This window comes from Pteropus vampyrus, unplaced genomic scaffold (genome assembly GCF_000151845.1).
Source record: "Pteropus vampyrus isolate Shadow unplaced genomic scaffold, Pvam_2.0 Scaffold147, whole genome shotgun sequence".
NCBI classification, from domain to species: domain Eukaryota; kingdom Metazoa; phylum Chordata; class Mammalia; order Chiroptera; family Pteropodidae; genus Pteropus; species Pteropus vampyrus.
Window position 1 is genome coordinate 3251628 of NW_011888928.1, and position 11372 is coordinate 3262999.

At 43.1% G+C, this 11372-nt stretch overlaps 1 protein-coding gene and 1 long non-coding RNA gene across 2 annotated transcripts in view; one reads left to right on the forward strand and one right to left on the reverse strand.

The window, feature by feature from the left end:
* Positions 1–376: 376 nt before the first annotated feature.
* On the reverse strand, positions 377–4232 carry SRSF6 (serine and arginine rich splicing factor 6). The gene is made up of 6 exons (XM_011369387.2): positions 3980–4232; positions 3592–3740; positions 2177–2301; positions 1834–2042; positions 1512–1595; positions 377–1425 (listed from the first exon to the last, which is right to left on the reverse strand). The coding sequence occupies exons 1-6, from the start codon at positions 4084–4086 to the stop codon at positions 1068–1070; spliced, it is 1032 nt and encodes a 343-aa protein (XP_011367689.1). The 5' UTR covers positions 4087–4232; the 3' UTR covers positions 377–1067.
* A 59-nt stretch (positions 4233–4291) lies between these two features.
* The window catches only part of LOC111745163, a 30394-nt gene continuing 23313 nt past the window's right edge, over positions 4292–11372 (forward strand). Inside the window, exons 1-3 of the long non-coding RNA XR_002782517.1 lie at positions 4292–4986; positions 5776–6027; positions 10205–10465. This is a non-coding gene — a long non-coding RNA (uncharacterized LOC111745163). The remainder of the gene's footprint in view (positions 4987–5775; positions 6028–10204; positions 10466–11372) is intronic.

Here is an 11372-nt window from a genome sequence, read left to right on the forward strand (position 1 = left end):
AGCAATTAACATATAACCCGAACTGCAAAGGAGACATTACTGGGTGAAATTTGACTTTAATCAGCAACTGATTTTCCCAAGTGATTTGTTAAGTGCCTGTTAAATATCGTCTTTCAAAAGAAAATGCATTTGCTTTTGTACTTGAACAATTGTATACTAACTTTCTGATGAAAGGCCACTTCTATTTTTATGTAACAAATATTAAAGAACATGGAACCGTACTCTAACAAAACACTAGTTATACTGACCACTTCCAGAAAGTAGGGTTACCAGACTGTATGAGATACCAAGTATTAAGTGCTATTTCTTCAAGAGTTCAAAGTTTGAAAGTTTCATTATGTAAAATCCATTAATTTAAGCAAAACTGTGTAACAGGTTGACTACAAAATATCTTTTATTTTTAACTTAACATGTGAAAGGGGCAAATACAATGACTTTGGCAAATTTAATAGCACAAAATGTTATCCAAATTGAATAATTTATTGCTGGTCTGAGGCTTGCCTTGTTTTACACACACTTAAGTAGAATTTATATTGTTTCCACGAACAGCAGATATCAACATTTAAAGGAATTAATAGTGACCTATTCAATAAGGCAATCATCTTGGTAGCAAACTTTTATTGAAATCTTATGTAACTCAAGCTTTATAAAAAGCCAACATAATTGCAAAATGAGTTCTCCCTCTAAAGCCTTCAGTATCCAAAGCTTGAAAGTTAATTTAAAAGTAAGCAAACAAAACAAAACCCCTGCAGCAGATCCTGCTGAAATATTTAAAAAAAAAAAAAAAAAATCTAAATGAGCTTAATCTTTACAAAAGTTATTTTAGCTCAAAAGCTATAAAATCAAAAGTTATCTTAATTCTATAAAGAAGGGAGAAGGTCTTCATGCCACCATTTCTTTAGAACCTCATCTTTTTCATCAAATTTGGCCACAAATCAAATTTCTGTGTGCCCTTGTTTTCAGGAAATTTCCTCTTGCAGAAGAGGCCAAGTATAAATGGAAGAGTAACTGCCTAAGCAAGTAGGAAAGTGTTCCGTAATAGTGTGCAAAGAACATAGAGTTCTGGGTTAATCTCTGGAACTCGATCTGGACCGTGACCTTGACTTTGAACGGGATCTAGAACGGGATCTTGAAGCTCTTTTTGGTGGAGGGGATGTAGAATGAGCCTTTGAGGGTGGAGGAGGTGCGGGTGTATTGGAACGAGACTGGCTCCTTGATCTAGATTTCGACTTTATATCACCTTTTCCATTTTCTTTGGGGGAACGAGAACGAGATCTGCTTTGAGATTTCTCATACTCATCCTTAGATCTGCTTCGAGAGCGCGAACGGGAGCCCCGATCAGACTTGGGCTTAGATTTGCTCTTTGATCTAGACTTCCTGCCTTTTGACCGAGAACGTGATCGACCTTTGCTCCGAGACCTAGAGCTGAATAAGAAAAGCCAGATTCTTTATCAATACCTTGCAAGAATAAGTACTCCACAAACTGCAGAAAAAGACCCAACATTATTTACCGGGAGCGACTTTTTGAGATACTTCGTGATCTACTGCGGCTGCTCCTGCGACTCCTACTTCGTGACCTTCTTCTAGATCGTGATCTGTAAGAACCACAATAATATCATAATCTCAAAACATAAACATGAATGTGTCATGAAAAGCAATAGACAAACAAGTTGCTCACTACAAATTACATCTACCATCAAAACATCCGGAAGAGGACCCAATTATGTACAACTAAGAACTGATCAAATTTTAATTAAGTATTAACGGAAATATGGCTGGTCTTCCTTCATTCTTAACAAATATTTTCTCTCCTCTCCACATCCTTCAAGTTACCTTGATCTGCTTCCAGAGTAAGACCGCCTATGGCTTGTTCGTGCTTTATCTTCAATGAGCCTAATATTTCTGCCATTTATTTCTGTACCATCCAGTTTATCCAAAGCACGCTTCATGTCAGAGTAGGAGCGAAACTCAATTACACCTTCATTTGTGCGTTCTTTGTGAGCATCCGCATAGGTTACTTCACCTGCTTGTCTCATGAAATCCTAAAAGAGCAACAAGACAGGTGAGGCCCAAAAATCTAAACATCTACATATTATATACCTCTCGGAAATGGAAAAGTAAAATATGAGCCTATGCTGTAAACATTAGTATTTTTACTTTGAATTATAGCACATACCTTTAAATCTTGCCAACTGCAACGACTTGAAAGATTTTCTACAATAAGTCTGAATTCTGTACGAACAGGTGGTCCATATTTGTCTCTGCCAGAAGTTCTCCGACTGCTGTATCCACCTCCACCACCTTTATCATACGAAGGGAACAATTAGATGCTTTGTAATGATAGGAATCCATAACGTTTTTGAAAGTTAGTACAAACATATCAACTTTTATTTACTGGAGTAGGACTTTGCTATTATATGCTAAACCTTTCATACAATTGTGATTTGCCACAAATTAAGTTAAGGGCAAGCCAAATAGACTAAATCCAACTAAACTTCTCCTACAATCTGTTAGAGAGTGACTGCTCCTTTATTCAATTTACCTCGCTAAGTTTTATTTTACAGAACATTGTAAAATATAAAACTTAACTGATTACATGCATTTCTACATTTTACAAAAATGTTTACTAGTTACACTAAGTACTTACATCACAGTGTGAGGTTTTTGGTGGTGGTTTGGCCACAAAACACGCAAGGTAACAGTCACCTAGTTCAGATTAACCAGTTTTGTCTAACCCTTGGAATCCTCACCATCACCCTGCGTCTAATGGCAAAAGGCTGCTGTCGTCATGGCTTCCGGTAAGGTCAGCCAAAGGGTCATAGGGCAAGGGTCACACAATGTATGGAAAAGCCAAGGCCAATCAGGAAAGGCAGTCATCTTAGCCTCAGTGGACACAGCCTCAGCCCCATTGGTCACTTTCAAATTGAAACATCAAGGACTTGTTAAAAAGTTTGAATTCAACATGCAACAATTTCAACATCAAACATTTAACATAACCAAAAATCCCCCCACCTCCTCCCAAAAACATGCCCCCACTAGTTCAAATACAGCATAAAGCTTATTTATTTACTTGTGGTAAATACCACATTACTTCAAAATATTATTTTCCTTGGCCCCCGCCAATTTTAGTAAGTTTCAGATCTAAACTAAAACTCCTCCCCTTACCCCGTCCCCACCTCCACCCCAGCCTGACCCCCAACTTCTACGCTGACATTTACATTTCTAGCAAATGCACTGACAGGTAAGCAAGGGGGATACAATAAATACAGCCATCCCTCACTTCCTCTGTAGGTAGAGTTCACGACAGTGCTGACAGGGGCCCAGCACAAGCCACCCACCTCCCCACTTAGCAAAAACCTCCCAAATACCCAAACCCTGGCTAGGCAAAACCCACAACCCAATCCCCGCGCTCCGGCGTCCCGTGGCTGCACCGGACAGGCGTGAAGGCAGCGGGGCCCAGAGACACCCGAGTCAAACGACACCACCCACTGCGCCTGCCTGGGCTGGGAGGCCCCACCCCGGTCCCCCCCTAGTCCTGCGTCTACCCCCCCTCGGTCCCAAGGACGCGGAGCGCGCGGGGCTGGGACTCACTGCGGCTTCCGTAGCTGTAGCCGTCACGATCGCGGCGCGGGCCTCGGGCATGTTCCACAATCACGCGCTCGCCGCAGAGATCCTTGCCGTTCAGCTCGTAAACGGCGTCGTCGGCGTCGCGGGAGTCCTCGAACTCCACGAAGCCGTACCTAAGAGCGGTGCGAGAGCCGGGACAGGCGTGGCGCCGTTAGGCCGGGGGCGCGCACGCACGCACGCGCGGCCGCGGCCACCGCCACCCCCGCGCGCTCCCGAGGCCCCGCGTCGCCGCCATCTTGGAGGCCCTGCCACGCGGCGTCGCGGCCTTGGCAGCCTTTTCCTTCTTGGGGTGTCCCGCCACCGCCAGGCCCGAAGCAGTGAGGGCGGAAGCGGGCGCCCAGGTCCAACTCACCCATTTTTGAGGTCTATTTCGAGGAGGCGACCATAGCCACTGAAAAAGCGCTGGATGTCCTTCTCCCGGACGTGGTAGCTAAGGCGTCCTATGTAGACGCGCGGCATGTCCTTGGCGGGCGGGGGGGCCCGAGGGCTGGCTGTCGAACGGCGGACCGCAAGGTAGAAGCCGCGGTGCGAGTGCGGGAACGGCAAGAACCCAAACACGCGCCTCACGGTAGCGGCGGCCAAGTCCAGCCACACAATGGTGCGCGCGCGCCAGGGTTACGCTATAAGGGCGGGCGGCCGGAGGCGGGGCCCAGCGCGTGACGTCACCGCGCAGCACGTACTCTCCCGCGCTGGATCCCTGGGCGCGAGGGTGACTCGTGGGTCCGCCGGCGAGTTCTTGGGGAAGTGTGGTTTTTTTTTTTTTTTACCTGCTCAGAAAATTTTCTCCACCCATCTTTGTAAGGGTAATATCCCCTCGTCCAGACGCGGACTTGTCTTCTAATTTGCACTTAGTAAAAATTTTTTCCTCAGCGTTATTTCTCCGGGACTGGCGCTAGGAAGGCAAGCTAGGAGACTCTCCGTTTTCCATTGGTTCTAGAGGTTGTCGTACTAGGCCTTTGTGGTCTCTGATTGGTCCCTTAAAACGAGACCGCATTTGCTCCACCGGTCGGCACCGGCTGTGCTGGGCGGGGAACGCGCTCTCGAACACACTTGGTTAGCCCATTTCACAGCATCTGAGTTTTGAGCTCTAAGGGCGGGGTGACCCGTCTGGAATCGCGTTGCAAGCTCACAGCCCTGCTGGTTTCCCTCGTGTCTCGCTCATAGCCATCATCAGCCTTCACCCGCCTCCCTGCACGTTTCCCTCTTTGTGGTCTCATGAAGAGCACTGACATTTGGACTCACCTAGAGGTTGCTCTGTACATGGCAATCCCACGTTCGCCGTAGGTGTTCACAAAGGTAGCACGGTCCAGGCCTCTGGCCCAAGAAAACTGAGCAGGACTTGGCAGCCCTCTTACAGAGGTGCGCTCTTTTTCTTCCCCATATGGAGAGTGCGTTGCCCCAACGCCATCCCTTCCCCTGTTGGTTTGGAAGGTACATTATCTATGTAGCAGAAATATACATTTTTGAGTTTATCACTAGAAATTCCATTTAAAGCTTGAGAACTAGGTGAAAACGCCAACGGAGTAAGTATAGGAGAGTAGAAGACCCTGGAGTATTCTGAAATATAGGAAAGGAGACTACAGAGGTGTGGAAAAAACCGGGAGGGCATAGTGTCACAGAAGCTGAGAGAAAAGGGTACTACTGAGCTAATACTGGCTGTTTAGATATTTCCGTATATCCTAGCTCTTCTTGAGTAGTGCAATCTTGATATTCTTCAGTTTCTGGTTGAAAGCGAGGTAGGGGGGACATTTGGCAGTCTGGAGACTTGTAGGTTGTCAAGACTGCGGGAGGGTGAGTGTTAATACTGGCATCTAGTGGTAGAGGCTATACTGTGCTTAAAATACATAGGTTTATCCTTTTTAAAAAATCATTTAATATAGTAGAGAAAGGAGAATTCAACAATATGATAACATTTTTTTCACTCATCAAATTGTCAATACTTTAAAATTTGTTAAAATTCATTATTAACTAGAAGAGAACCAGAAATTGGTGGGACTGAACATTCTTTTGGGGAAGGTAACAGGGTAGTACTTATTAAAGGATGCGTATTCACAGTGGGGTGTTTCCTCCCTTCTTGCAGTTCATTTACCCATAGAGAAAGATGCAACTGACATCCTCCTCTGCTTTCTCTCACCTCTTTTTCCCCAGAGCCCAGTGGCTACTCTTAACAAAAAAACTAAGTAACATTGGCTACAGAAGAGGAAACGGTGTCAAATATTGTCACTGCAGGGAGTGCTGGGCCATCAACATTCTGTGGAGTCTTGCTGATGATCTTACTCACCTCTATGGATATTTTGGAAGAACAACTCACAGAAATTAATGTACAACATGAGAACTCATTTCCTTGGACAACTACAATTGTGGCACATAAAGATCACTGCTCATTCTAAAATTGTGGAGGTAACTGTGGGAGTCTTATCAGTAAGAGAGAGAGAGTCACCTGAATCTGATTCACAAGAGAGTTAATAACTTTGAATCCACAATTACCCAGATCATAAAGTACAGTCTAGAGTGTACATTCGTGTTTTTCAATCCAATGAATATTCTTATATATGTTAGCTAGAAACCAAAAGAATTTCCCAAGCACCATGTGATCCGAAGTAGGTGTAAACTATCTTTTGATAGGTTTTGCTCTCTTATGTCTGAAAAATGTAGCATTCCAGAAGCTGTCTCGTCTTGAATGGATTTTGAGAGAACATGGCAACTCAAGTATGTTTATATGGAGTGGAATGAATGTAGTATGGGCTGCTCCAGAAACAGAATTCAGAAATGGAAACTCAGTGAAAGGGTTTGAAAAAAAATGTGAATCAGATGATTGAAAGAGCCTCTGAGGTGTTAAAACTAAAAGTATATTCCGACTGTGATACTGGGTTAAATGTTGCCAAGCTAATCCAAACTCTCGTTGAAAAAACATCTGTACAGGATTCATCTAGAAAGGGTTTTTCAGCCTTTGCACTATTGACATTTGGGGGTAGATAATTTTTTGTTGTTGGGGCTGTCCTGTGTATTATGGGATATTTAGTAGCATCCCTGGCTGGTGCCTACCTGCTAGATGCCAGTAGCTCTTCCCTTCCCCCCAATCGTGACAACCAACGGTGTCTCCAGATGTTGACACATGTTTGCTGAGCCACAGAATCGTCCCCTGATGTATTGCTTCTGACGGGATGTGTGATGCTTAGAGTGGGCTTCCCTTGTATTTTAAGTGTTCAAGGATTAACCAGAGTTTTCAACAAGGAGTGGGAGGATAATGAGGTTTCACCACTCAAAAAGAGTAGGGATATGCTAAGCTATTTAAATATCCGATATTATCTGAGCAATATGCTGAGGAAATGTAATGATTAGACTATGATTAACTCTGAATATACAATTTTTTTTCTTACCGAGTACATGAATTTGGGCTCATGGCATCCAGGCACATGCCCAGCAAATGCTTAAAGAACCTCTGAGCAAGTAAAATCTATTACTGTCAAGTAGAAAAAATGCACAGAGTGGATTAGAGATATAAATTTACGAGTTTGTCACAAACTGGATGAAAACCCTAAAAAAGTAAATGTAGATGGGGAGCAGAAGAAAATTCAGAACGACACGCTGTTAATTCCTATATATAATTCCTGTGGCTGCTATAACAAATTACCACCAACTTAGTGGCTTAAAGCGAGGTAAATTAATATTTTATAGTTCTGGAGGTCAGCAGTTTGGAATGGTTCGTTAGGTTAACATCAAGGGACAGCAGGGCTGCATTCCTTCTGAGGCTCTAGGGAAAGACTGCATTCTTTGGCTCGTGGCCCCTTCTGCTTTCTTCAAAGCCATTAACTTTGGTTGAGACCTTGTATTCAGTCACTCTGACCCTGGCCCCTGCTTCCATTGTCACATCTCTGATGTTGAGTCTCCTGGCTTCCTTTTATAAGAACCCTTATGATTACATTGGGCCCACCCTGATAATCAGGGATCATCTCCTATCTCAAGATCGTTGACTTAATCACATCTGCAAAGTCCCCTTTGCCACAGGTAACATAGACACAGGTTCTGGGGATTATGACATGGACATCTGGGGATGGGGCATTATTCTGTCTCCTGAAATTTACTTAAATACAGGAAAGGGGACTGGGAAGGAATGGCTAAAGAGGTAGGGGAAGAGACAATATGGTGTCACAGAAGCCAAGAGAGGAAAGGGTTTCAAGGAAGTAGTGGTCAACTGACAAAGTCACAAGTCTTTGACCCTGCCACTTCACTGCTAGACATCTATTTGACAAGAAGACCACTTTGTAAAATTGTAAGCCCTGGGGGTGCTACTTCAGCAATGGAATACACTGCCGCTGTGCCTTTGCACCGACTGGTTCTCTGTATCTGGAGTTCTGTTTTCTTGTAGTTTATTCCCTCACTTCTGGGTTCTACTCAGAGTAAACTTATCACTCCTCTAACCACTCATTTTATTTTATTTTTCCCAGCTTTATTGAGATATTATTAGCATACAACGTGTAAGTTTAAGGTGACAATGTGATGATTTGATACATGTATATGTTGCAAAATAATTATAATACCGCCATTCCTTCACAACCATTTTTTTTTTTTTTGGTGGTTATAACGTTTAATATTTACTCTCAATGACTTTCAGGTATTTAATACAGTATTGTTATAGTCACTATGCTGTTCATTAGCTGCCCAGAATTTACTCATAATTGAAAGTTTGTACTCTTTGACTATCATTTTCCCAATTTTCCTCACCCTACACCACTGACAACTACTATTCTTTTCTCTATATCTGAGTTTGGCTTTTTTAGATTCTGCATATAAGTGAGAACATACAGTATTTGTCTTTTTTCCAGGTGACTTATTTCACTTAGCATAATGCCCTCGAGGTCCATCCATGCTGTCATAAAGGGCAGGATTTCCTTTTTTATGGCTGAGTAACATTCCGTTGTATATACACACATTCTTAAAAAATACATTCATCCTTTGATGAACACTTAGGTTTGTTTCCATATCATGACTATTGTAAATGATACTGCAGTGAACACGGTAGTATAAATATCTCTTTGAGGTAGTGATGTCATTTTCTTCAGATATATATCCAGAAGCAGGATTACTGGATCAGATGTTCCATTTTTAATTTCTTGAGGAACCTCTATACTATTTTTCATAGTGACTACCAATTTAGATGCCTACCAACACTGCACAAGTGTTCCCTATTCTACACAGCCTCACCAACACTTCTTTTAGATAATAGCCATTCTAACTAGTGTAAGGTGATCTTGTAACCACCAATTTTAAAATAGCATCCTCCTTGTACTCTGTATCTTCTTACCCTGTTTTATTATTTTTTTAAATAGAATGTTCAACACCTGACATTTATTTACCGCCTTCCCTCACCCCCACTAGAACTTAAGCTTCATCAGAGCAGAGGTGTTGTCTGGCTCTTCACTGTTATATCCTCAGCACTTAGGAAAGTACTGGGAATATGTCTTTATTCCCGGCGAATACAGGAAAGGGGACTGGGAAGGAATGGCTAAAGAGGTAGGGGAAGAGACATTATGGTGTTACAGAAGCTGTAAGTGCTGCACCGTTCTGGTAATTGTTAAGAGCATGTGAAGTGAGGTTCTGCATCCAGCAGGTACCAGTGTGCTGAAGGTCTCATCAGGATATGCTGGTGGGATGGAATCTTCCTCCTGGTTCGTGCTCACCCAGTCATGCCGCCCAGACACACACACCCTCTGAGGGCACAGAGCTGCCGCAGTGCTCACTGCAGACCCCACATTTCCTCCACCAAAGCTTATCTAAACGGAATTCTGCCATGGCTATGGAGCCACCAGAATTGTCATACATTGTCAGTGAGTGTGTAAATTTGTAGTCACTTTGGAAAACTGAAAATCTGTCACTTTAGTGTCTACTAGAGCTGTCTAGTAAAGATGAAGCCGCCAGTGTCTATTCCCACGACATAGCAATTCCACACCTAATAGAAATGTGTACATACTCCATAAGGAACGTACTAGAAATTCATAGCAGCATTATGTGCAGTACCCACAAACTAGAAGCCACTCAGATGCACATCCATAGGAAAATGAACAAAGCAATTGTGGTTTATTCACACCACACACTACTACACAGCAATGAGAAAACCACAATGACCTGAAAGCAAAATCAATGTATTTCACAAATATGACTGTCCAAGCAAGACATGAAGGTGCCCATACTGTATGATTCCATATATGGAAAACTGACAGACAAGCAAAACTAATCCATGGTGTGAGAGGTCAGGATAGGTGGTGGGGAGTGACTAGAAAGGGAACTTCTGGGGTTCATGTCATATTTTGTTTCTTGAGCTGTGCTGTTTACACAGGTGTGCTCTGTGAAAATTCATTGAGCTGTACATTTATAATTTGTGCACTTTGCTGTATATATATTATAAAAATTTTTGAAAAGGATTATTTTCAAAAAAATTACTTGATATTAAGTTCTCTGGGTTGTGCTGGGGACTAAAGCTCAACTGAGGACTTGATTCATAGTCTTTGCCCATGAATGTTAATTTGTCTGAATCAATTACTTGTTTATATGTTTTGTTTGTTTGTTTCCCAATTAGGTTTCTGTAGGCTAAGAATTGATTCTTGGTGCAGAAGATGTGGCTTTGTTGCCACCTGGTGGCTGTCAGTGTTATTACAGTGGTAGATTAACGCCTTCAGCTTCCTGGTGCATGTATCTATGAAGATCAGAGATAGAAGACCATTGAATATCGCCAAATCCAAATCTTTGAATTGCCAAGCCCTTCCTCACCCAGAGATTTTATGGCCCTTACTTGAACACCTAACCAGGCAGCTAAGTCCATTCTTGGATATCTCTAACTGTGAGTAAATTCTTTATAGAAAGTAAAAGATTACCACCTTGAATTGTCTACTCACTAGTCTTGGTTATACCCTTAAAGCTGTTCAGATATCTACATCTGCTTCCCACAAATGGGTCTTTCAGGTGTTTGGGGACAGCACTCAGACCCTCTGTTCATGTCCTCTCCTCTGGCTAAATGTCCAGTCTCCCAAACATCCCTGCTACCCCCCCTCCCCGCCCCCCACCCCGTCTCTCTACCTACGGCCTGCTTTCAAGTCCACCACTTCTGGGTGGAGGGCTTTGGAATTCTTCAATTTTCCACCTTCCCAGCAGTGTGCCAAATCGTCTCATGCCTCTGAGCCTCATTCCTCATCTCTAAAATAGGTGTAATAGTAGGATGAGCCTCATAGAGTTGAGCCAAGGAATAACTGATGGTGTGTCTTTGGGGCCTGGCATGCTGTCGGCAGACTTTTCCTGTAAAGGGCCAGGCAGTGAATACTTTGGCTTTGTGGGCTGAGAGTCTCTTGTACCTACTCAGGTCTGCTGTTGTAGCACCCAAGCCCTCCCTTCCCCACAGCTTGTATGCAAATGTTATGAAAACAGGTGCTGACCCTCGGAGTGAGAATGGGCTGAATGGGGAGGATTTTATTTCTCCCTCTTGGAGAGAAGAAATGTTTATTACTTACCTTTGTGTCTTCTTTTGGGCTCAGCATAGGGTCTGGCACATAGTAGGTGCTCAGGAAATGTTTAATGAAGGAAGAGAAACAATATGTGACATAGGGAAGAGAATGGCCTTTGGAGTCAAAGAGACTTGAGTCCAAATCAACTTATTCTCTATGTGACCTGTGTTAAAGAAAAAATTATTCATGATGCTTGTAAAAAAATGGTCAGGCAGACTTTGTTCAGGAGACTGTTGAGATAGGTATAGG